Source organism: Brachyistius frenatus, unplaced genomic scaffold (genome assembly GCF_029030835.1).
Source record: "Brachyistius frenatus isolate BFR_SWC_R1_liver_20210118 unplaced genomic scaffold, ASM2903083v1 Contig_47, whole genome shotgun sequence".
NCBI lineage: Eukaryota > Metazoa > Chordata > Actinopteri > Embiotocidae > Brachyistius > Brachyistius frenatus.
In genome coordinates this window covers 2,216,706-2,243,525 of record NW_027210646.1, presented here as the reverse complement: position 1 = coordinate 2,243,525, position 26,820 = coordinate 2,216,706, and the positions used below count along the sequence as shown (strand labels likewise).

Sequence of the window (26,820 nt, the reverse complement as noted above, 5' to 3'; positions counted from 1 at the left end):
ACATGCAGAGCAGTCTTTGTAAGAAAATAAAAGCAAGTAGGAGGGAATTTGGATGATGAATATGGTGTCTGTGTGTGTGTGTCCGTGTGTATGTGTTTGTTATACAGTTTGATTATGCCCGGTCAGGAGGATGTCTGCTCTTTGCTAATGTTCCTTAACTCTGCTTGCTGTGCGCAGAGTCGGCAGATACACGACTGCAGGGGGGCAGGAAGCAACTTAGGCTTTCAATTTAGAAACAGGAACACCTGCACTCACAAACACACCCTGTATACTTCTGGGCTGGACACACGCAAGCAAGAATACACAATCAAATATTTTTTTCAGGAGGTCATCAGCGTCTCCTCTTTGAGCAGAGAGGGAGCAACCGGACAGAAGTGCATTAGCTGACCTCTCAGTTACAGGTCCACCATCTTACTGTCTGCCCCGAGTTACGTCCAGATAACAGGATAGCATCAGCAATTATTCGATGCCTATCACGGCTATCCATTCTGATGCCTCCGGACAGAGATGCCCCCTAATGTCCCTGAAGGACACAGCACCCAGGGGAGATCAGTTGAGTTAAGAGACAACGCAAAACTCTTTTTAAAGTCATTTCGGCTAGTGGAATTTGGCTTACATGTCTAATCATTTTTAAACTAAATATAACTGCGATGTAACGAGAATAACGTGAGTAATGTGACACATCAACATTGTAGTCTAAAATGATGCCTTAAGTATTTTAAAAGCAAACCACGGAAAACTTAAAACATTTCAGAACTTCAGAACTTTCAGATTCAAATTTTCTGACGTTTCTGTCATTTACAAAGAAATAGAATTTTGTTTTTGATGTGACTCACAAGTAAAAAGAATAAGAGTCAACAGCTCCAGGAGCATTCACCACCTTGGCTTAGCATGTCAGCATGCTAACATTTGTTAATTAGCAGCAAACACTAAGGACAGTTACAAGTTTTTAAGAATGGGAGTTTTGCAGATCTTTGGTCATAAACCAAATTATCAGACAAAATGAAACGTTTGCCTGTTGATAGTGCTAGAAGAAAAGATCATCACAGGGATTACAGTTAATCCTGTAAATTTAATAGCAATCCATCCCATAATTATTAAGACATTCCAGTCTTGATAACAATAGTGCACCAGTTAACCAACTGGCTGACTGACATTGTTATCAATAGAGCCATGTTTCTAGCATGGACAAAAACACACAGTACACCGAGAGTTATTGGATGAAATAAGACAAATATGGTTATCAAAAGACAGAGAGAGTGCAAACAAAGCAAATGTTACTATGCACAGCCCTTCACATGTATTCTGTATAAATGTTTCCATTTTTAATGTCTTTTCACACTTTAGCTTTAGCAGCTTGTTTTGTATGGGATGTATCTGCACCTAAAACTGAAACTTGATATTCTGCTGAAGCCTTCGTTGAAAGTAAAATACTTATTTCACTTTCAGTTATAAAGTAAAATAAACATTTGAACCTGGTTTATTCGACTTGAGCTGCCTTAAACAGCAGTGGTTGAAATTCCTTTTTTACTATTTATAAGGACAGTTGAAACCTGTTCCCATGTGCTGCGACAGGAGAAATAAAGTCGAAATGCATGATACCACAAATTATCTTCTTCAGTTAATTTATATAGTTCTATATAATTTTCCTATACAAACAGAATATTGGAAATTGCAGAGATTTACAAATCAAGCTGTGATTAGACCCTTTTTGTCCAAATCACTGATGCATTCTCATTCTGAATGATGGGCTTGATGGGTGGATCCAGTCGAGACCGGATGCTGATAACCTTTATGTGACTAAGTATGAGTATTAAACAAGGAAGAAGAGGTGTCATTCAAACTCTGTGATATTCATCAGATTCATCAGCTGTTGTCTGAGAGCAAGGACACACACACACACACACACACACACACACACACACACACACACACACACACACACACACACACACACACACACACACACACACACACACACACACACACACACACACACACACACACACACACACACACACACACACACACACACACACACACACACACAGACAGACAGACAGACACAGCAGATCAGACTCCCCTCTGCTCTCTATCTGTACTGATCCATCTCACCCCTGTGGTGTCTGGGTCAGCAATGATGCATGGAAACATAACATATCTCATCACAGAAAATGTAGCGTCCTGCAACACATTAAATCCTCATGCTTGCAAGTTTTCATAGTAAATAGAAAAATATCTCAAATCAAACCCACTGCAAGATGTTTGTTTTTTTCAGCTACATGCAGAAGTGCTCAAGGTCATACGATACAGAGTTGTATCCTCCTGGCTGCTACTCCATTTTATGCCTTTCCTCCTGCAGGATCTCAGCCTCTTGACTAACCTCTTCTTTCACTGCATACGGCTAACATAACCATCAGAACTTCTGAAGAGAGTCTTAGCTTTGGGCCAAACATCAGGTCATGGCCAAAGCCTTTAGTGGGGTGAAAATGTGTTTACACTGAAAGAGGTAACAGGAATTTCTTCACTTGACCTCAAATAGATATGCAGCCAATCAAACAACCTCCAGACTCTCAACGAGTCAGTTTAGTTTCTCATTACTTTCTCATTTAGTCCGATTCATACTCTGGTAGCAGTGAATGCATATTTGATAAGATTGAAATCAGATAGGGGGTGAAAGAAATAGTAATGTAGACAGGAGCACAGCAGATGATTGTTTTTTCTCGTGGACAGCAACTAATACTTCTCTCATCACCATATTTACTGTTGGCTGCCTTTATAAATTGCATTCTTACCGAATTAATGGTGTCTGAGAGAAAGCCAAACAAGCACCAAGGAAGATAAAATGGTATAACTGCTCCTATATGACTCAGTGAACCGTACAGTTTTTCATAATGACTATGGATACAGAAATTGCGCTTTGGATTGAAACACAAATTCACTCCGAGTGAAAATGTCACTGCAGGGACTGATGCAAGAAAAGGTTGCAGCAGCAGAAAGAAAGAGGCTATATACACAGTAATAATGTGTGTGAATGTGCAAAATAAATACCTGTTTCCTCATGACATCAGTGGCCTGCATGATGCAGCGAGGCGGAAGGCCGTGGTTTCGAGCCAGCAGGATGGCCTGTTCCAGTGTCACACTCAGGGTGCAGCTGTTTGTCAGACAGAAAACAGAAGGTCGGGCTCAAATATACGAAGAGATTGGAGGATGCTATATTATCCTATGAGACAATCACAATGCAAAATGTTGTATGTGTTCATGTAATTTTGGGACTAAAATTAAAAAGGACATTTACTGACTTCCACTGATGCTGTACTATCAAAATATACAATCTGTATTTGACAAAAGAAGAAAATCATCTGTAACTACAAAGAAAACTTTGTCTAACTCAACACAAACTCATTCACTTTCTCAACACGCGTTCCTGGAAACAAAGCAGCCTTTGTAACAGATGGGGATTAAAAGTGAGATCTGAGACAAATATCGACAGAAAACAAAAGCATGCCAAACTCGGGGCGACGTCCACATATGGTGACTCTGTTTACATTCAGTTCAACTACATCAAATCTCCGTGAATGCATCTCGTTCCTCTTGACACAGGTGACTCCCGCTTCACCTTCATTCATCGCTTCGCTAATGAATCATTTCACTTGTCATTGAAAAGGCATTCACGGCGAGCAAACGTGCAGCAGCAGCAGGAGAATAAGAAGCGTCCTGATCTTTGCTTTAAGACCAAGCAGAAAAGGAGGGAGATTGAAATCTGTGGTAGACTTGCTGGTTTTTGCATCATTTGGATTGATGCTCGTTGCTGCGAAGAGAAAATGGTCCAAGGACAAGTCAGTGTGTCTCCCGTGGTGATCTACCTCTCACCACCAAATGGGTGTGATGTGTGTAAAATGTGTGTTGACGGGAGTCCGTGATTCATTAGTTACAGCAAAGATTGATCCCAGGCACAGACGCACACACGCACGCACACGCACACACACACACACACACACACACACACACACACACACACACACACACACACACACACACACACACACACACACACACACACACACACACACACACACACACACACACACACACACACACACTGCTGGGTGACCTTTCTATGATAACAAGCTGTACTAGTATATCGATCCGGGGACTTTTCACAGCAAATTGAACTGTCTAAAATTCCAGCACTGCCAAGCTCGCTTTCATTGAGTAAGATTGCCATGGGGCTGCTAAGAAATCAGAGCTGTTTGTTTAATATCTCCTGCTCTCATGGTAAGGTTTCACACCGACTGAGAACCAAAAAAAGGAGCAGATTTGCAATGGGGGACTCATTGCTGCCAGAAGCTGTTACTGTAAGTGAATCAGATCAAGATTTAAAAGTCCCCTCGAGTTCCAGTTGCATAACTTTATGACAGCGTAACATGATGCAATAAAAGTAATGAACCCAACAATCATCTCCAGTATGTGCCAAAAGATATCCCAGTAGAGGATTGCAAAAGATGTCCTTTCACAGGCCACCCTAGAATATTTTAAGCACCCATTTTGAGCTTCCCACACCGATAAAGAAAGGGGGGAAAAAGTCACCCACAGAGGATCTTTAAATATCTCTCCGGCTGGAGCGGGATAAAGGAACTGCCCAAAAATCTGTGTGAGAGAGGCTGCACAGTTTCCCTTTTTATTAGGGCTGGTGAGATAGTATGAGATGATTTATACCCATCTGTTTTATGTCGTTCCAGCTCATATCCCATTTACACTCTGTTTCTCCAGAGCTGAGTCCATACTGATAAATGAGAAGAAAGAGAAGACGCAAACACAAGGGGAGGGGAAGAATGACAGAAGATAGCAGCTGCAGAAAGAGGAAGACTGAAGAGAAGGAGGGATGAGGAGGGGAAAAAGCATACACCAGCAAACATATATATCTGAGTGTTAACTACTTGTACGCACATTTGGACTACATTGAATATAAGAAAGGAAAATATCAGGTTTCTGAGGAAAGTTAGTTCTTTAGAATGTGGAGGCTTTCTGCTTGTGATAGTTTTCCCCCTTCTGCTTTGAGTTTTGCTATCAGGCAGTGAACTTATCCCTTTGCTTTTGTGGTTTTCTCGTTTTTGTGGAGGTGATGGACAAAAAAAAAAATCTGGAGAGGAGAGCCTATTACAAACTGCTGATGCCCCCAAAATCTCACACTTTCACTGTTATTAAAACGTATCCATCAAGCCAACTAATCCAATCAATAGAGCCTAAAAAGGCTGCCACAGTCATAATGCAATTTCCACATTACTAATCTACTGCCTTGGTTTCATGGGTTTTGTAATTATTCCAGATTTAGTTTGTGAGCTCACCATTGTCTATATTTTGTAATATTTTAACATGAAATTCTACAAAGAAAGTTTTGGTTTATTCCTGTAAAATCTGTACTCTTTAAATAGTAAGGGGTTATATATATAAAAAAAAAAAAATCAGCTGCCAGTTAATGACATTGATTTTGAGGATCCTTGCATCAGGCAAGCATTTGTGATTCACGCTCTTGTGAATCCAATATGTCCATCATTCTGCAGCTTTGGAGGGTGAAACAGTGTTTAAGGAGAAAGCTAGTACACAAATAATCCTAAATATGGCAGGCCTTGTCACCTGCTGTGTCACGGTACACTTAGCTAGCCCGTCTGGGTGAGTTGTGGCTAGTGTGTGTAATTGCACACTAACACACACACACACACACACACACACACACACACACACACACACACACACACACACACACACACACACACACACACACACACACACACACACACACACACACACACACACACACACACACACACACACACACACACACACACACACACACAGGCTGTGGGTTAATAAAGTAGCCGAAGTCATTGCAGCGACAGGAACTTTCTATTAGAGCTCTGGCAACCAGGCGGCTCCATCCGCAGCACTTTATCAAGCCATCAGTCACATTTTGAACGCATGAGCGCGCACGTGTGTGAGCCTGTGCATGTGACTGAGACAAAAAGATATGGAAACTGTCACGGGGTAAAGAAAGAGGCTATCAGAGAAACGGGTGGGCAGGTGGAGGAAAAGAGCGGAGATGAAGATGAAAGCTGGAACTGAGGATCAGCAATGACAAACGATCAGGATATTTCAACCCTCATGCATTGATGAATGGTGCCCTCAGCAGCAGGTGAATTAGGCAGCTGCATATAGAATTCAATGAGAATGGAAGTAATTGACCTGTCTGTGTAAAGTACTGTTCCTACTTAAAGTCCCAAATCTGGTCTGGGAAACAATGAGCCCTATTAACTAGAACATCCTGCTGTTAATTAATGCAGAGAAATGCGTATTAATAGATAATCCCCATGGTGAGCAGTGCAGGGCTCTCATGAAATTGAGAGGTAGGTAGAGAATAAAAGAATAAGCAGAGAAGCAGGGAGAAACTGCAGCAGAAATGGGCAAAGGTGAAAAGATTGTCAGCGCAAGAGATACGACAGAGAAAAAAAAACTGCAAGTGCGCCGCCAAGAGAATGAAAACGATAAGCAGGAACGTATAACTTAACTGGAGGTGGCTCACAGAGAGGCACAAGACATGTGTGGTGCATGCGCCCACACACACTCACCGGTGAACACCGCTGTTGCACATGACAATGTGTGTGGCTCCCAGACGTGAGCAGAGCTCAGAGGCCACGGTGAGCAGCCCCACTCCAGAAGCCCCGCAGGCAGTGTACTGACAGGCAGCAGTGCGCCGACAACTGATAAAACTTTCCATCAGACGGTAGAGCTCCTCCAGAGCGTTGAGGGGACGCATTAACTGGGCAGAAACAGAGGGACAAAGGTGAATGCAGGAGAAGACATGAAGACAACACTGTTTGTGAGCAAAGTAGTACATAAAATGAGTAGATCTGCAGATTATGAGGAGCATGTGGCCCTTTTTTTTAGGTAGATTTAAAAATAAAAATGGTATATTTTACATTTTTATGATAAATAAAAAGAAAATGTTCAAGTCAGATTCCTAGTCGTAACTACAGGTAATATTTGGTAATTACAGTTATGATTTGGGCAATAATTTCTGGGTTTACTACATAGTCACTCTGATTCAGTCGATGGCACTACCTAGAAATAAAAAGGTGTCTCTCAGAACGCTTTAATGTTTGACTTGATAACAGTCGACTATGGATTTCCATCCATATTACAGTAATCCCCTTCAGTTTTTTTCCCATTGTGTCGTGAAGGCAGCATGAGGCTTTGTCAGGTTGCTCTCACCTTATCTATGAGGGCAGCTTTGGGTGCAGAGCTGGGCGGCATGTTGGACTGATCCAAGTAGAAAGCCCTGGGGGAGAAAAAACATTTCACATATGGAGCAATTCAAACTGGATATTTGCACAGTAGAGGGACACAAAACTGTGAAAGTTAAGTACCATCATACTGCAGAAGACTTTACTTAACAATCAGTCACAAGTTATTTTTTATTCAGTAGCTCCCCTGCATGAAATCGAACTCATTTCACTGCACCATTAGGTCATCAGGAGCACTGACTGCCTTTCTGGGAAAAGTAGGCCACCTGCTCATTATGGAGCACCACCATCTAACTATCAATCATGAGAGTAACTTGGGCACAGCTCGGGCAGAAACACAGACTAAGCATCTCTTGTCCTGGGCATCACTCCAAAAGCCATTTCCTCATTCATTCATGGAGTACAGTCAGTTTAGTGTTATTTTCCTCTTCCTCCACCAGAGGCAGCACTGCACTGGTGTCCTCATGCAGACAGAGTATGTACAGTATGCTGCAATGAGTCCATCTGAGGTGGACTGCCACTGGTGCAAACTCAGCAGTCTGTGACTCCATCAAATCTCAGTAATATAGCTCTCAGCTAAAAATAGGTACACTACACCACATTAAACCCCTTTGAAAAACACCATATACTCCATTACTTCTCACCCGAGGCAATAAAAACGCACAACGTAAAGTCACCCGATTACCACACACTTCTGAAATCACAAGTATGATAATTCAGCACTGAATTTGAGGGAGGGAGACTGTTTACAAGAATCCCTGAAGCACATCTCGTTCATCTGCGTTCACTCTAGTATTAAGTGATTAAAATCAGGCCAAGGATGTATTCATTATGACTGAGGTATTTCTGCCTGACATAATATTAATGAAATTAATTAATCAGAGCGTAGTTACAACATCCCTAATTCAAGATTTTATAGTGATTATAAACCATCCAGGTTGAAATAAAAAAGTCCTTGAGAACACGCATATTAAATTCAAGTCCTACTGTAGGAAACACACCTGCATCCACTGGGGCTATCAATGCATACACAACATATGACTGGGGCCTTAAAGCCTACAGAATGCAATCTTTTCAGCCAATGAGGTGATGAGATTTCTTTTGTTCTTTACCTCCAACAGCATGTTTCCTTTTCACTTAAGCTCATCCGCATATAAATCTTTCACACATCAATTCAGAGGTACAGATGAGTAACCTACACTTCTTATAACTCCACTTGTGGAAGATTTCAGAGTATTTAATCCCTATCTACCAAATTAGGAATTAACCTTGTGGCGCGCTCTACACAATGGCGGCGAGCGGATATTGCTGGGGCTACAGATGGAGCTAACAGCCCATGTAATTGGTTGAAGATGGCCTGATCATTCAAAGGATGCTCAGGATAGACTGTGAGTTCCACAGCGTCACGGCGTAGAACACACACCTCTCATAAAGAGCATGTAAAGATGGCCAGAGCTGCTGAATAATCTATATGAGGGGTAATAGGCGTTTTTGTTGTTGAGTTGATTTCTTGATCAAAGTTTCTACACTTAACACCTGCTATCCATATTGTGTTTATATGTGTGTACATACTTGTCTGAATGTGTGGTGTTTACAGACTGTTAAAACAAACCCAAGGAGTAAATGAAAGTTCTGTCCAACAGCATGCAAACGTAACATCATTCTTCCACAAGGTCAAACAAAGATGAGGTGCTAAAATGCTGTGAAACAGTGTGACCATAACAATCAAATTTATGGGAAATCAAAACCGTTCCCTGGAATAGTTTGTATGCTGACTCTTGTTGCAAGTCCAGCCGGCTATCCGTCTAGTGTGAGACCACTCACCCTTGACTGTACCCTTATCGGTCAACTGCTCAGACTTTTATCTTTAAATTATATAAAGGAATCTGTCTGATAGGAGTTGTCTTTTGTGTACAACTCCACTTCATCAGCACACTTTTGTTTATCTGTTGCAGACAAAGTAGAAGCACCTCATCTTGCCCTTGCACATCTCTTCTGCAGAAGAAAGGTCATAATACCCACTGATTATCATCCTCCCACTGTAAGAGTTGTCCTAAAAATACCATCAACCACAGCTTGAGGAACAGGGCTGACTCTCCTGGAGGTCTCTAATGACTAAATAATAGGAGTCAGACTACAAGTGATGTGTGGTTTAAAGAGGACCTGCACTACATCTTCTGAGCTGATGGTGTTTTGTCAGAGCTTTGGAAACGGAGCACCTTGAAAACATTTAAAAGTGACATATTAAGCCCACACACAGTGTACAAACAGGTCACTGTGTGGTTAAGAACACATATATAGGTACGGTTGAAATCCACTGGGTGTCTATTATTTCCTCTCCCATCAAGAGCGGTTCTCAGATTTAAGTCCCTGAACTACAGCTGCTCAATTTTAATGGCAGGACATTGAGGGCCCTTGCTGGCTTTTGGACTAGCTTGTTATCATTTTTCCTTCCTATACTGGCTTTCACGAATGCGAAAGCAGCAAAATCACAACTTGTCTTCTTTGATTCTCAAGTTTTCAGTGGAAAATTAGGCCAAACAAAACACCATCTGTAGCCAGTGTGTAACAAAAACAAAGGTTACATCAACTGTGTGCGATCAGCTCACCGTGGATTGTGTTATGAGAATTCCTCCTCTTTTGCTTTTAGTAGAGATTAAGACACCATCTGACTACAAGAAAGCCTGCTTGTAGCTCTTTCTGCAATAACTAAAACCCCACGACCACACGCACACACACACACACACACACACACACACACACACACACACACACACACACACACACACACACACACACACACACACACACACACACACACACACACACACACACACACACACACACACACACACACACACACAGCCAATAGGTTTGCATGAGGCACTAATGGAGAATTTGGCTGTAGGCCAAAGATGACCTGCTCTGCGTGTAGATGGCCTTATTTTATTGGGCCAATGAGAATACTTAATTCTCTTTGTTTCTGCTTCCTTCATGACAATAGGACACTCGAGACCCTTTGCAGCAGAGGAGCATTAGTAGTCAGCTGCAACGTCAAAACAGAAGAATCTGAGGCCCAGATGTTTTCAGAGGAGCAGCACGGGAATGGGTATATAAGCAGCACATCCTCCTTTGAAAAAGTACAAAAGAAAAATAAATGATCCCAGAAATACCAAGAGAGACGAACATTTTCAAAACGAGCTTTTTCCGTGGATTCGGTTTCATTCCCCTTCACACAGGAAGTAAATTGTCTAAAATTTATGACATTATATATGACCCCGCATAGGTGCATGCTGCTCCATGTAAATCACTCATGAGGCCATGATGAATGACACTCACTGTTATTAGATTCCCCACAAACCCCTGAAGTGTGTGGCAGAGCTGCCTGGGGGCTAATGAGGGCTTCCAGGAGCCTTCACATCCCACACGGTGATGCTCCTGCTCTGACACCAGCGGTATGGTGTGTGTGTGTGTGTGTGTGTGTGTGTGTGTGTGTGTGTGTGTGTGTGTGTGTGTGTGTGTGTGTGTGTGTGTGTGTGTGTGTGTGTGTGTGTGTGTGTGTGTGTGTGTGTGTGTGTGTGTGTGTGTGTGTGTGTGTGTGTGTGTGTGTGTGAAGTGTGCTGGAGGTCATTCTCTTATCCCACGCCTCCTTCTTATTTACACACACAAATATTTATGACCAGCTATATGCCAACCCCAGCTTAATATAAAAGCAAATGCCGGAGGACACAGGGTCAAAACCCAGCCAGTATGTATTGGTTGGCCTTATGATTTTTGTTGGTCTAAAATATGAGAAATTCTGTGATGACAAAAGACCAAATAAAACAACCATAAATATGCATTATTTCACATGCGTGTTGACAAATGATGGGCAAGACTGTCATTTTCAAAGTCATTAGTGTTAATCAAGTTCAGGAAACAAATGTACCAAAGCAGATTTGTACAACTGGTGTCTCCGTGTCAGAGGTAGTTAAAGACATATTATCACTAAATCACTGTCACTGAGGACATGCATGCAGTTACTGCATATAGACAATGCAAGGTTAGCGACTTGTTTGAAATAGTGAGCAAATTTATGATCCTGATGCTGCACATACATAGATGCAAAGTATTCTTGGCTCCTTACAAAGGGGATTTTTGTTTTTTGCATATAAACTTCTCAGGAGATGAGTCAAGGTCTTTTTTTACAGTACCAAGCATCACTAAGTGTAGAGCTGTCATCATTACAATCATTCAATGATAGAATCAAAGAGAAGTGATAAATGGAAACAGCTCAGGCCTCTAGGCTTTATAAACAGGGGTTCAGTGCACACTAGCTGGAGCAGAACAAAGCCTCACCACCTTCCTCAGAGCTTGAGTGAATTGGGACTATCTTTGCCACAGCAAAGACTGGATCATTATTTTTTTTAAGTAGAGAAACACAGACAGAAGAAAGCTCTGTTCTTCTACATGAAAAAATATGACCAAAAGCCAATCCCTCCCAGCTAAAGTTAGTATGATATCCATAATAAATATCCATGATTCTATCCAATATCTATAATTATCCATAAATCCACAATTGCAAATTTTCATTGTATGTGAGAAGAACCAAAAATACTTTTCGGGCTGTAGATGTAGCCAGCTGAGAAATCCCACTCTTGGCAAACTAGCTGCACTGCTGCATAACATTTGCTCCATTCTGAACAATAAATGTTTGGAGTTAGAGTTTAGAGTCGTGCAATAGTAATGCGCGTGAAATAGAAGAACTGGGAACTCACTAAAGTAGCTATTGATATGTCAACAATTACTGCGAGGCCTGGGAGCAGGGAGGAAGAACAATACGGTCAGTTACATGCAGCAAATCTGCTCTTCCAGCTCAGCTACACATTTGTGTTGTTTTGATGTTGAGCCCTGTGGTGGGATTCATGCCTGCCTGCTGAACAACTTGAAGTGATGTCACACCATCTATCATCTTGTTTTCAGGGCATGTATTGAGGAGGTGTCCTTAGAGAGCAAACTACATGATTTAGGAAAAAGTAGTTGTCAGGTGGCATACATTTATTTATGTCACTTTTAGTGCGGATGCAAGAAGAAGCAGTTATACAGTATGTGCCTGTCTATTTACTGGATAAGATATGTTTACCCTGAGTTGCTCATCACCTAATCAGCTACCATTAATAGATATTGGCGATTAATTTTTAACTAGCATGTTTACAGACTAAAAGGTTTGTTCACATCAAACATGAGCAAAGGGATGTATCGTTGCTCCAGCCAAAGGAAACAGAATAAAGGCAGGAGTGTGGCAGCTTGCTGTTGTTTAAAGTGACATTGATATTTTTCAGCCATCATTATACACCATTTGTTAGTCTATGTAGAAATTTACTATCCACATAAATCAAGCGTTTTTATCAAAGCGGCATGTACCAACAGATGTGGAAATTTCACCACTGTCTTGTGATACAGTGCCAAACATTTCCCCACTACTGCCAAGTGTTTCAATTAGGGAGAAATGCCCAATGGCTGCAGTGCAAGCTTTCATCCTCTCCACTACGGCAAAGATACTGGACATGTCCCGCAGGTTACAGTTACACCTGCAACAATAGCATGACGTGATACTCATGCAGTGCACCAGCAGACAATACGTAGGGCATGAGGGATTTTCTCCTGTATTCTTTTACTCTGCAGCACTATATGTACCCTGCTACTTAAATCAGAAGCAAAGTGCATGCAAGAGGAAAACTCTATTCCCCCTGGAAAGTTCTGTCAATAAGAGCAAATAGAGATGAGATCACAAGCCTGCCATAATCTCTCTCTCTCTCTCTCTCTCTCTTTCTCTGAATAATACATTTGCGGACTCTGCTCTGATTCTCTGGTCTCTACACTGCTCTCTTCGACCAACTCTGCTGCACACGCTCTCCTCAACCGATAATTTTCCTCCCTCCCCTGAAATTCCTACCAATATATTCCCATTTCAATTCCTCTACTTCCATTCTTACTGTATCCTAAACCGAAAAGATGCATCCTGTTATGTTTCCTCTCATTTTTCAGGTTTTTCCAAGCAAGAGTGGTAAATTGAGGGAAAAAAATCCTATACTTTTGTAAATTATTCTCACAATTCACAGAAAAAGACAATCACTTCATTACTTCGATTCCACTCCAAATTGTCTTCCTGATTTTGCATGAAAAGAAACGTATGGAAGATTTAACCAAACAACAAGTCTATGACAAAACAAACTGTCACTTTGGTTTCAGAACTCCTCTACATAAATGCACGTCAGCTGAGCTGGTTTGTGAAAGCTTGAGAACATGGGTGCAGGTTCTGGCTCTATAAACCGCTGACACACATTTGGCCCATAAGTTTATGTTTTGTGGAGAACTTGAGTGACTTCATCAGGCAGTATGGGTTTGTGCAGATCATACTGTACCTTGGTGTAGGAAAGAAAGAGAAATGCAGAGACAGAGAGGCTGCTTGGAAATCTTGCAGTAATCCCTTCAGTGGAATCAATTCATACTCTGAAATTGGATAATGTCCACAATGCATGATGGCAAAGGCAGCAGTGGAGGAGACAAAACATATTTCTTTTTGATTTTTAAATTGCACTATCAGAAACAAATGTGTGTACAAATACGTGCACTCACATAAATAGTTTTTTGGAGTGGAGTGGCCCAAAATAATAACCAACTTTTTGGGTTTCAATGTCATTTAATACAATTGAAAAAAAATCAAGAGTTATCACTATTATATCTCCTTATGCAATGTTAATAGCTAGAAAATCCAATTTAATCTATCCCTTAGGGGTACAAAATGTACATGGGGGTCTCAGGTTTAATCATAATCTGTCTGGAGTGTTTGACAACATGAAACTGTTCGAGACTCGGCCTGTAGTTCATTCAGTTCAGTAATGCGTGTCCTGTGCTCTTTTTGTCTGTCAGTCAGCCTCTGGCTCTGGCCCATACTGTGGGTTTAACCCAACACTGCTGTGGCCCGGCTCCAAGGATAACGAGGTGCCTGAGGTTGGAGCGCTGCAACGGAGAGAGGAGTGACATCACGGCCTGGCCTGTGGTTAGCCGAAACACACATGGCAGCCGGCAAAAGAAAACTACTGGTAATATTACATAGAAAGAGACCACTGCCTGCTGAAAACCAACTGGGAATATTTACTTTACAACGATTGATACAAGGAAGCTCTCTGGGTGGGAGCGAGAATTGTCACCTGCTAATGTTTTGCTGGATTTCACTGTATTATTTCATGTGCACATGAATCAATCTAACAATGTTGAATTTAAAGTACTACTTGCAGAGTGCTGTTGATAAAACTGTAGCTGAAACAATGAGTCAATGAATTGACGAGACCAACGACAGAATATGAATCAGCAATCGATAATTGATTCATTGTTTCAGACATTTGAACTATTGTTGGAAAATCTGAACACATTGCTTTGGGCATTTGTCACTATTTCTGAGGAATTCATTGACAAAATGATTTATTAGGGAGACAATAGGCAAATTATATAACGATAGTAATTTGTAATATAAATATATAAACAAATCTATAATAACTGAGGTAGAAGCAGCCATTTTTAGTGGAAAAGTGGAAAATGTGCAGAATGTGCTCAAGACATCAAATTTAAAAGTAAAAAAAATAGTAGGATGACAAAATCAAGTCACGTCATTCAGATTTGTCATTACGTAAACATAGTTACATTCACCCATTGTGACTCATATAGTTTGCATTGTGTCTCTGTGAGATATTCTGTCATCATTTCAGTGCAGCAACAACAGCACGATAAACTCCGGCACAAACTTCCCTTCCTTTAAATAAAGGTGACTTTTTTTTCCATGTAGAGGTATTTTTTTGCACGGATATTTTTTAGCAGAAGTAGAATGGTTGTATTTGCCACTATGTTACATACAGTATGTTTTAACACAAGGGAAGACACAATAATTTGACCTCTGCATTTAACTCATCCATGAGAAGTGAACACACTCATGCACACATGGAGTGGCTGAAGTGCCTGGGGAGCAGATGGGGAATAGGTGCCTCGCTTAAAAGCCTACAGTAATGCACCCCACTGTACCACAGTATACCGTATACAGACACCAGATAACTTTCTTGAAAAATGAGTTTAATTCATTTAGACCGAAATGATCAGCTGGTTTGTGCTTCAACAGTTTTTGCTGAAAAGGAGATTGATTATTTGAAAAGAGCTCAGTCTCCCAATAGTTTCAGTCCAATTGCATCTCTAAAGCACATAGCCTGTCCACATCCCTGTGCACCACCCCTAATGCCCCAAATCACCAGCCTCATTCGCCTGCCTGTCAGACACATCTGCTCCGCATTACTGCTGGAGCCTTTGCTGTCAATTCAATTAGGTTCCTTCTGTACAGGTCAAACAGCACAGAGATTTAAAATACATGTACATAAATACAAAAACAAAAGCAATTATGTATAGTTTGCATTAGACCATATGTGAGTTTCAATGTTAAAGGATTGGAATAATGACATTTCAGATATCGATCACTACTTTCCACACTGCAGTCTGCAAACAAGGACTCAATACAAGGAAAGGAATGCCACAAAATGCCAATATTCTACTATTCAAAGGTTGTGCGAGTCCCAGAAGATTTAGCAGACAATATAATGACACAAAGAAAGACAGCAGAAGGCCAGCTCTAAATGCCTGGAAAAGATTAAATGACCCAGCACAATTTGCTATCTACAACTGTGCTTTGGGAAATCTGACACTCACAGAAGATTTGACATTTTTTTCACTCAAACTAAACACGACAAATAAATTAAAAACTCTCTGCAGAAAGCAATCCCAGTAAATTAATGTTTTGTTGCGGTGGGTCGGCGCTGATGTGGCATAAGACCGCCCGAACTGTAAATCATTCAAACCCCTGCAGCAGATTGTCCCTAAATAACAACACAAAGTTTTGCTCTGAGCTCTGCTGTGCATTTAATTACCCGCGCAATATGCAGCAGATGTTGAGTTGAAGCCGACATGTCAACCAGTCGCTCTCCGAGGTATTCAGTGAGGGAAACAGACTCTGACTGGGCTTCAAACAGCTTTCCAAGAGTGTGACTGATTCTTTTTATTAACCAAGATGGTTTCAGCCTAAATCGTTTAATCTTAATATTACAGTATCTGTAGTTCACTGGCAACTGAGCTGGCAATAAACTCAAACACAAAGACAGAAAGAGGGCTTCGAGCTATGACGACAAAGTGCCCAATTAACAGTCTCTGAGCGGATCAGGTGTGTGAGTTTATAAATCTATCACGCTCTCAGCTTGCAAGCACATCTGCACTAACACCAAGTATATGACATTTTGAAAGAGTCACCTTTAAAGGTTCAGTGTGAAGGGTTAAGGGGGATCAATTGGCAAAAAAAGGCATATCATATTTAATATTACAGTTTTATTAGTAAGTAATTACTTGAAGCCAAGTGGCAACCACCAGTGACAACTGCCATTGGTTTGTGAACTAGTTTGGAGCAGATTGGTGCCAAAAATGACCATATTTGGATGAGTTTGGGAGGCACAAGCAGTGGCTCAAAATCTATATGATTGGAAACTCAATGATACCGAGTCCCGCCCGCCAATAGCGGAAACCTGATTGCACAACAGGCCTGTCAATCAAACAGACACACACCCCAAAAAAACTGCTGTTTGAGGCCTATTTTCTAATTGGTAACGGGATTATTTTCAGATAAACCACCAGAAATCGATGAAGAATGGTAGACTTTAGCTAGCAACAACATAAGAACTTTTGGAAAGAATTTATTGACTTTGTATGTCATAAGACGAGTTGAATGGGAGTCTATGGAGCCAAACTCTAGCGGCACTCAGTGGTATTGCAGTTTAAGGCACTTCCACATTGGCTTCATTTTTCAGATCCCAAAGCTCCATCCACTTTTATACACAGTCAATGGTTGTAATCTGCAACCTTACTTCTAAATGCCACCAAATTCCTCAAACTGCTCCTTTAATTTCTAGATTAGACAGTCCTCTAAGAATTGTCCTTCTATATGTATCTGATTTGTGTGATTTCCCCTCTCTGAAATCAGAAGCTGGCATCTAACATGAAACTACACAGGTCTGACACTCACGCACTCATTCGGGAAGTTAAATACAGCCAGAAGTGTCTTCTTCATATGTCCTTCCCACTCGTTAAATGATCAACGCCTGGCCAATCACATAGGGTCTCGAGTGTGCTGCAAACCAATGGGGTGAGGTAACCAAGTGCAGCAGCTGTGCAGAGGCACTACATCAGTGCTGGTGACATGCTGGGCACTCTCATCCAATCACTGCTGCCCCTGCTGTGTGCATTCACAACCAATCATAAAACCTTCCCGCTGTGTTTCTCCCTCAGCCAATCTCCTTGAGGGGGCGTTGAGAGCCAAGACCAGCTCAATTTGAGGTCGTCTTGATTTACTTTAGAGCTAACAAAAACTCTCAAATCACGCAGGATATGAAATCTCAAAGTAATATCTGTGTGTGTGTGTGTGTGTGTGTGTGTGTGTGTGTGTGTGTGTGTGTGTGTGTGTGTGTGTGTGTGTGTGTGTGTGTGTGTGTGTGTGTGTGTGTGTGTGTGTGTGTGTGTGTGTGTGTGTGTGTGTGTGTGTCATATAACATACCTCAGACGCTTGTAGAACTGTTTGACCTTATCCAAAGAGGCAGCATTGATTTGGGCCTGGTATTCCTCCACCGATACATTGTCTCTGTAGTAGTATCCCTCCATACTCTCTAGTGCTAGAAAGGGATCAAAGGATAGAGAGAAAGATAAAGTGCACATACATAAATCTCTCTGCCAGTGTTCACGATCATCTACAACGCAGCTTTCATCTGCACACTGCATTTTGACTTTAAGTAAACCAGGCTCACGATACCTTGTGTAAAGAGCACAGGGTAGATTTTGATGCCTCCTCCGTTTTTCAGCCTGTAAGGCAGCTGTGAGAAGTAGAAACTCTCAAGGTAGAAGTAAACTTTTAAGGCCTGGCGGGTGCCCTCCACCTGGTATGAAATGGGCATGTCTGCAAGAGGAGAGGAGAGGAGAGGAGAGGAGAGGAGAGGAGAGGAGAGGAGAGGAGAGGAGAGGAGAGGAGAGGAGAGGAGAGGAGAGGAGAGGAGAGGAGAGGAGAGGAGAGGAGAGGAGAGGAGAGGAGAGGAGAGGAGAGGAGAGGACATGCATCATTCAGAGCAGAGTTTAAAGATTTACTAAAATGTCACAGTTGCTGAACACTCAGTGTACATACTGGCAACGAGTGGCTCCCCCTCAAATTGCTGGAAGTAGAAAGTGACCTTCTCCAGATCGATCAGGGCCACCTGAGTGTCCTCCAACATGGCCTGCTCATCAGTCTGAAGAGAAAAAGGCACCATAGTAGTGAAAATGAAATCATTCTGATTATTGACTTGTTAAAAGTTGCTATGCACATATTCAAAATCAAAGACAAACTGTGACCGTTCAAGGCGAGCAGGTTAAGGGTACATTAGCTACTACTAGCATAATACACTCAAATCTCCATCCAAACTGTTGTCTGTCAAGTTGCTGATGGTGTTGAAAAGAGATACGAATGGAATGGAATGAAAAGAAGATAAAGGAACAGCAGCTCGTGGTGGTAATTACACCCACTCGAAACATTTGAAGTTGGTATTCATTTTTAACTCATAACCATTCTGTGTATTGCAATATATAAACACTGCAGAGTGTGTGTGTGTGTTCTCGTGGAAAAAGACAATATTGTGCATTAACGCCATTTGTCTGGCTGCATGATGAGATGCTCACGTGACCATCTGAGGAGTGTGCTAATGTTTACACACGACAGTGTGTTTATGCCCTCTTTATACTTGCTTTAACTTGTTTGTATTTGTTTACGTTTCTGAACGTGTGTGTGTGTGTGTGTGTGTGTGTGTGTGTGTGTGTGTGTGTGTGTGTGTGTGTGTGTGTGTGTGTGTGTGTGTGTGTGTGTGTGTGTGTGTGTGTGTGTGTGTGTGCGTGCGTGTGTGTGTGTGTGTTTGTTTCCTTCTCAAACATCCACTCAGCATCCATAAACAAGCACATCTGCTCATGGCCCCGGCGACAGCAGCCAGAATATTTTGGATTGTAACGCCTTGCGCTCCTCCGTTGCCCCCTCCCCCTCCCCCTCCCACACGCACACACACATGCACGCACGCACGCACACACACACACACACACACACACACACACACACACACACACACACACACACACACACACACACACACACACACACACACACACACACACACACACACACCCTGCAACACACACCCCCACCCCCTTTCACTCTCTTCTTTTCTCCATCCTACATGCAGGGGGATAAACGGAGCAGCGGTGGAAGAGGATTAGGGCCTTTTTCTAAAGACACATTTGAGTTGGCCTGCCATGTGATGGAGAGGCACCCACTGTCCTGCCAAGTGACACCTGCTGTGTGTGTGTGTGGGCAAGTTTATCTCAAAGGATGTCACATAAACATATCCCCTCCCTCCGACACACACAGCATTCTGTATACACAAAAACACGCAGACACACACACTCACAGCAGCCCCAGCTCCTCTCGTGCTGCCTTTCATGCGGTGCCCTAAAAAGGAGCGTGCTGAGATTTCATTGGAATCACCTCCAGGTACTGAGACCCTATTTTGTTCCATGGGGACACTTGAAAGGGAAATGTCTTGGGAAAGAAAAGGGACGAGAGACACAGAGAGTGTATGAGAAGGAGAGGAAAAAACAGTGAGGCAGCCGGAAGAGAGAGAAGCACCCATGATTCCTCGGGACCTGATGTAAGCCTCACACCCCTCTAACCTAAATAAACGGTCGTCCAGAATATACTTCGAAAGCACTTCCTTTGTCTCTAATTCCCACTGAAAGGAAACAGAATTATAAACCGTAATCTAAAGACCTCGTTCCAATAAAACATGTTTTTCAATGCGACTGATGACACAAACTGTAGGAAATAAGTGCGAATATAAAGAATATACGTATTAACAGTCCTTCATCTGCGAAGGTTTAGCTTTTCTTACTTTGTTGAAAACACATTTGAAATTGTTAAGAAATCTTGGAGGGAAGTGATAATATGAATCTTACAGTGGTTGCAACGTGTTCTTAGCTCAGTTTTAGTGATCTGCGGTGGCTGCTCATAATGAACCCTCCGTGGATGGTTTTCCACTGGACTGACTTAATCTCATGTAGCAGAAGACACAAAGAACACTTGTGTCTGAAGATGTTGATGTTTTTTTTCCCCCAAAATGAGATGAAATATGTATTTTTCACATTAAATGATAATACGATCCTCTAATGTGAGCAATGTTTGTCTTGAAATGGATGAAAGTTTCAAGGCACACATGAAGTGAATGTCAGATGTGAACTGCTCTGATTATGACGATCTCAGATTACAGTCTTCTTGCCTTTCGGAAGTCTTAGTGAATTTTTAACATAACAGACAAAAACATTTTTGGGGGTTTATTGGGTGTACGGAATATTTCTACAACATCCCCACTGAGGTTCTAGTTTAAACAGCAACTGAGGATGAGGAAGTTGTCCAATACTTGAGTAACAACAGAGGAAGGTCAGCTGTGAGGTCCCGCTGTGCGAATCAGCGGTGCACCTCAATGATTCAGACCCCATCCACACAGTCACTGCAGGCAGACGCTGTATTACACTCAGCACGCTGCAGTGATTTTTTTTTTGGAGTGTCCACTGGGAAGCCGGTTTCTGGCATCAAGATTCATGATTATGTCTGTTTAAAATCCAAACACACACAACGGTAGTTTACATCTTATTTGTTAAGATATACCTCACTATTGAATACATTCAGAGAGCCAAACGAAGGTGGATGTTGCTTAATTCCTAACATAATTCAGGTATAATGCAAATCTATGTAGGCAATATGAAAGCGTGAATATTTTGCATGTGAACACCTACAGGATTGATCATTTTACAACAAACTAATATTAGAAAGCAACAACTCCTGTTTTTAAAGTGTCTTTTAAAGCACATTATACAACAAGTAGTTCCGACCCAGCGTTCTGATTGGTCAACTGTACTTTTGGAACGTGCTCAAATCACCATAAAGTCCACCCTGCTCATCACTATCTGCACTATCTATCACTTGGCCTTCTCAATGGGGATATATAATTGGAATTGAATTTCATATAATGGGCAATATAATGTTGTTTTTACTTGTTATAGGCCTACTAATTGTGACCCATTTGGCGAAATCAGGTCTCTTTAGATAGTCGCGCACTTAGCAGCGGGTAGCTTTACTGGTACATGACTCCATTGATATCTTTTTTCAGCAGTTATCTTACTTACAATGAGCTTGAGCAAGCTGTGCTGTAATTATTCAGTTTGAGAAACTATCTCTCAATAAAAAGCAATAAAACGGACTAGATCTCGTCTCTGTTGCTATGTCGTTACCAAGGGTCAGACTACTTCCTGGAGGGTTAAACACTGCATACATTACATTTGCTTCTTTTGAAGCAAATTATTGTTTTGCAGTTGTTAGACATACCCCATGCGTTGCCATGGAAACGGAGCTCCCGCTAACAAAAAGTTTTATATTTTGAGAGCGAATTGCTTGCTCGAGGGTGTGCTTTAACGTTTAACTTTAGTGATGCTTCACTGACTGGATCACTGTCAAAAATCACATTAAAGCACACCCTCTCGTGTAATATTTGCTTAATTAACTGATAGCTGGTCTGGTGCTCACCAGATTGGGGGAGAGGAGGGACTGGAAGTGAAAGAGCAGCCCAGCACTGGCGATCTGCTCCAGCCAATGACGGCTGGCTTCCTGGGCCTCCTGAGGGTCCTGGGGGTCCTGGATGTCCTGGTCCTGCTCTCTCTCTCTGCTGCCTATGTTGTGGAACTGGAGGTGGACATAAAAAAGGCTGACTATTAAACTGAGAACAAGAGTGTCCAATTCCAAATCGGATATATAAGATGTACCTGGTTGAGCACAGCCAGCAGGTGCTCTGAGAAGGCACACACAGCTGCAACCAGAGTCTGACAGAACACCATATCTCGACGTAACTGGATCTCTGAGTCTAGAGGCAAAACAAAAAATATATGAGACTGAGTAAAAAACAGAGGTTAAACACAAACAGTAAAAGGTACTGAGAGATAGAGTCAGAAAGAGATGAAAGAGGAATAAATTAAGAGAGTGAAGATTAAAAACTGAGGTGGAAAGGGATAAGGCAAAAGGTTAAATCAAAAGCACTGACAGAAGTACATGGCATGAGTTTGTTATGGTAATCCAACAGACTTTTAGTGAGGTGACCAAAAAGACTCGACTGCTGGGCATTAAATATTGTATCAGGAAAAAAATTAGAGCAAACGACAGGTGTGTCCGAGTGGAAAATAATTGGCTGTCATAATATTGAGAAATAGGCCCCATAAAAAAAGTTCAAGTAATGCAATGAGCAAAAAATGAGTTCATGAACCCTTCAGAAATGAATAATGTGTTGTAAGGACTTTTTGACACGTTATTACTACAGCTAGTTTGTAGATCCTGGAGGTTTGTAAGGAAGGAGAACACCAGAATCTCTAGTTCTGTTAGTGTGGTGCCATTACAAGGAATGATATGGACTTTAACTTACAGCAGTCATTATCATATTGCTATTGAAATTAACTTTTTGACCCCCATTCCCTAGGAGGGGTCCAACCCCCATGTTGGGAACTACTGTTTTACTTTGACTGGTGCCACTTCATAAAATGCATTTGTGTTGTATTGTAAGACATTTTTCAAACTATGGTGATACGTTTTTTCATTATTGTGATAGTCCTGAATGTGTGTAGCAACGATGGAAAGTCAAAAATGTTCAATATTTAATTACTAAAACATTATTATGTCCTTTCTTGTCCTTTTTGTGAAAAGGACACATAATTAAGTTATAAATCTCAGTAGGTAGTGTATACTATATTTCTGTATCAATGTCAGAGGATGGTATGACAAACCTGTATACTGTAGTAAGACCAAGAGCAGCCGTGTTTTCACCTCTGAACAAAAACAAAGAAAAGCAACTCAGTAAGGCAGCGAACATCCTTATATCAAATCATAAAGACGCTTTCTTGTCAACTGACATAGTATGACCTACACTATAAACGCAACCCTTACAGTCATAAATAGGACAATGCTGTATAAAGCTCCACAGCTTTTTATCTTCACATAAAAAACACAACACCATAAAGAACAGCCACATGCAAAGATAATAACATAAATTTCCGTTTGTTTATAGTCATATCAGAGCTGCGGGTAACTTAGCAGGATACTGCTCCACATGAAAAAGCCATCATAGGGGAAGGTAGAAAAAAAAAGTAGCGTACACAGGCCAGGCTGCACATCAATAATAACTCTGCTTATTTGTACTTTCTCAGTTGTGACCGCCGGCTCACCTTTCCCAGGAGTGTCATGTGGCCGGCCTCTGGTCTCGGCTGTTTGTTTGTGTGTGTGTGTGTGTGTGTGTGTGTGTGTGTGTGTGTGTGTGTGTGTGTGTGTGTGTGTGTGTGTGTGTGTGTGTGTGTGTGTGTGTGTGTGTGTGTGTGTGTGTGTGTGTTTGGTGGTAGTGTGTCTGTACGTGTACGTGTCTGTGTAGTGAATCTGTGCATCGACAAACACAAAACCATACAATAAACACGGCTGAAATGCCTCTCTCAATAAAAGAAAAATTAAATGGCTTTAGGTTTAAAGTTTTAAGAGAGTGATGCAGTTACTGGAACTGCCTGTACCTACACACCAGTAACAGAGGCTATTATTGCATCTAATAAATATGATGAGATGCACTGGAGATTTGGCCCATTTAAAGTATATTTCCCCCCACACCAGGAGTGTTTTTTCCATGATAAATATTGGATGTGACCGTGTGAACCAGCTGTGGGAATGTGAAAGCATAACGTGTGAGTGGTTTTGTGTGCATTACTCATGTTTGGAGTCGCCCAGCTACGCACTGACCTTCAACATATTTAGCGATGGTTTGTGTGAGCGCCTGGACGCTGCTGGGAAGGTTCCAGGGATCCTGCTTGACGTGGAGACGCAACTTTTTGGTGCAGTTCACCCTGGGCTCCATCTCCTGCTGGAACTCTGACGGAAGCAGACACATGCATTGAGAATTAGCATATGCCATATGACTGCATGTATGAAAGCTGCAAAGCAGATTTAGAATTAAGAGAAAGTGGATTTATATTAAATATTACAGTAATGCATTAATACAAACAGATTTAGTCTCTAAAATAGAATGTGGTAGTCCATTTTGTATTTTTCTCTCAACTCTTCTACTCTATTCAAAGGTGGTTATTGGCATCATAACGGTTAAGGCCCATCAAACTCATTAACAGTTCACCACACTTAATTTATTCATTCATTATTAGGATCGTCTTGTTCTACATCTGTCTGCTTAACATCAAGACATTTTTTTTTCTCTTTCCATGTCCGCCTTTCTCTCTGTCTTTCTGAATAAAATGATTCAAATTAGTTTTTGACCGACAACAATTAAATCATGTTATCGCCTTGTCAAAGCAATGTGATGTTGTCAATGTGATGTAATGCCTACAGAAGACAGAATGACGTGTAAGAAAGTTTACTTTAAAGAAAAACAGATCTGTGATGGGAAGATGGCTGTTTAACAGGGGCTGTGTGTGTGTGTGTGTGTGTGTGTGTGTGTGTGTGTGTGTGTGTGTGTGTGTGTGTGTGTGTGTGTGTGTGTGTGTGTGTGTGTGTGTGTGTGTGTGTGTGTGTGTGTGTGTGTGTGTGTGTGTGTGTGTGTGTGTGTGTGTGTGTGTGTGTGTGTGTCTCAGAGTGACAGAGTTAGTGTGAGATCAGATACAGGAATGCTCTACTTGTTAGATAATCATAATCCTATTTGCCATGTTATCAACCACACACATTAACTGGAGTTGAGATGGATCAGCTCTGATCAAGGCCTTACATCCCTCCTGAGGGCATTTAGGCATACAAACACACACACACACACACACACACACACACACACACACACACACACACACACACACACACACACACACACACACACACACACACACACACACACACACACACACACACACACACACACACACACACACACACACACACACACACACACACACACACACACACACACACACACACAAGCAGACCTATTTTCAGTTCAAGCATTTCTGCACTCACTTGAGGACAGCTGGAGATGAGAGGGGAGTGTGAGTGCCAAGTGGGTAAGTTGACTTATCAAAACATACAGAATAACTGCATGTTGTGCTTTTAGTGCACATCACACATCATATAAGTCACATTCAAGGACATAAAATCAGCAAAAACGTTGTCATATGCGAGTTTGTAGTACAAAACAGACCACCATCTGTGACCACGCTTACAGAGTTTTCGTCTCTCTTATCTCCAAAATGGGTCGAGTCATCTGAACAGATGATGAAAGGGCTAGTTTGTATTTGTAGTGGGGACTGATAAGGATAAAGTTAGCTCTTTCAGACAACATTTCCTAATTTTTTTTGTGAAAGATAAAACAAAACAATAGACATTGCAGCTAAATACCCAGGCCAAGATGAGGTCAAGCGGCAAATTTACAGAGTAAAATGATGAGATGATCAGATACTGTATAAGCACAAGAACTTTTACAGGGTCACATTTTCCATTGACTGGTAAGTAGCTCTACAATAACCATAAAGTGAGGATGAGTGCCCAACCTAAACGCTGCTTTTTCAACACTATAAAGAGAAGGGCACAGGAAAAGCTGAGAAGTGGCAAGACAGAATGGAAGGATATTGAGAGGAGAAATGGCTGTAAATCTTTTTTTTACAGCCTGGAATCCACCTACAACACTCTCCACTATGTCGCTGCAATCACATCTGTGCACTCACACATTACACAACAGGAAGTCGCAGCCTCTATTCGCAGGCGGCTGTAACATTTTCAGTGTGTGTTCTGTTTTATGTTAGCATTGGTGCTAGTTTTCTACTGTAGCAGAATCTGCTGCAATGAGATATATTAAAAGGGGAATAATAGAGATGTAAATAAAACAAACATTTTGTGACAATTAAAAAAAAAAAAAAAAAAATACTGTGTAATGAAATTTGGTAAAAGGTGCAGAGGCAGCAGTGTGTTATTGTGTTTTACCTTGTAATCCTCTCCCAGGTGTGAAGCACTTGGTCTGCTCAAATGCCCGAGCCACTACCGCTCCTCTCAACATACTGGTGATTGAGTCCACCTGAAGAAAACACAAAGGTCAGGTTGGTACACTTGATACAGTTTACCACTAAGCCAAAATCTAAATTTTGCAGACGGAAGCAGAAACTGCTGCCAGACATAAACAACACCTGCTTCTCTCGCTCTCTCTGTAACACACACACACACACACACACACACACACACACACACACACACACACACACACACACACACACACACACACACACACACACACACACACACACACACACACACACACACACACACACACACCCACAGAGCCCCGATGAACACAGTTTGCTATGCGGTAAGTAAACAAAGCTG

The 26,820-nt window shown here is 41.6% G+C and overlaps 1 protein-coding gene across 2 annotated transcripts in view; it reads right to left on the bottom strand.

The window, feature by feature from the left end:
• prex2 (phosphatidylinositol-3,4,5-trisphosphate-dependent Rac exchange factor 2) overlaps positions 1-26,820 on the bottom strand; it is an 88,642-nt gene that overhangs the window by 3,323 nt on the left and 58,499 nt on the right. For both annotated transcript variants that reach the window (XM_069703678.1, XM_069703679.1), the window contains 11 exons: positions 26,425-26,515; positions 24,250-24,378; positions 23,256-23,297; positions 22,248-22,345; positions 22,012-22,167; positions 18,538-18,640; positions 18,172-18,315; positions 17,920-18,034; positions 7,270-7,336; positions 6,627-6,817; positions 3,052-3,154 (listed from right to left, as the gene is read on the bottom strand). In XM_069703678.1, coding sequence (XP_069559779.1) covers positions 3,052-3,154; positions 6,627-6,817; positions 7,270-7,336; positions 17,920-18,034; positions 18,172-18,315; positions 18,538-18,640; positions 22,012-22,167; positions 22,248-22,345; positions 23,256-23,297; positions 24,250-24,378; positions 26,425-26,515 — 1,239 coding nt within the window. The remainder of the gene's footprint in view (positions 1-3,051; positions 3,155-6,626; positions 6,818-7,269; positions 7,337-17,919; positions 18,035-18,171; positions 18,316-18,537; positions 18,641-22,011; positions 22,168-22,247; positions 22,346-23,255; positions 23,298-24,249; positions 24,379-26,424; positions 26,516-26,820) is intronic.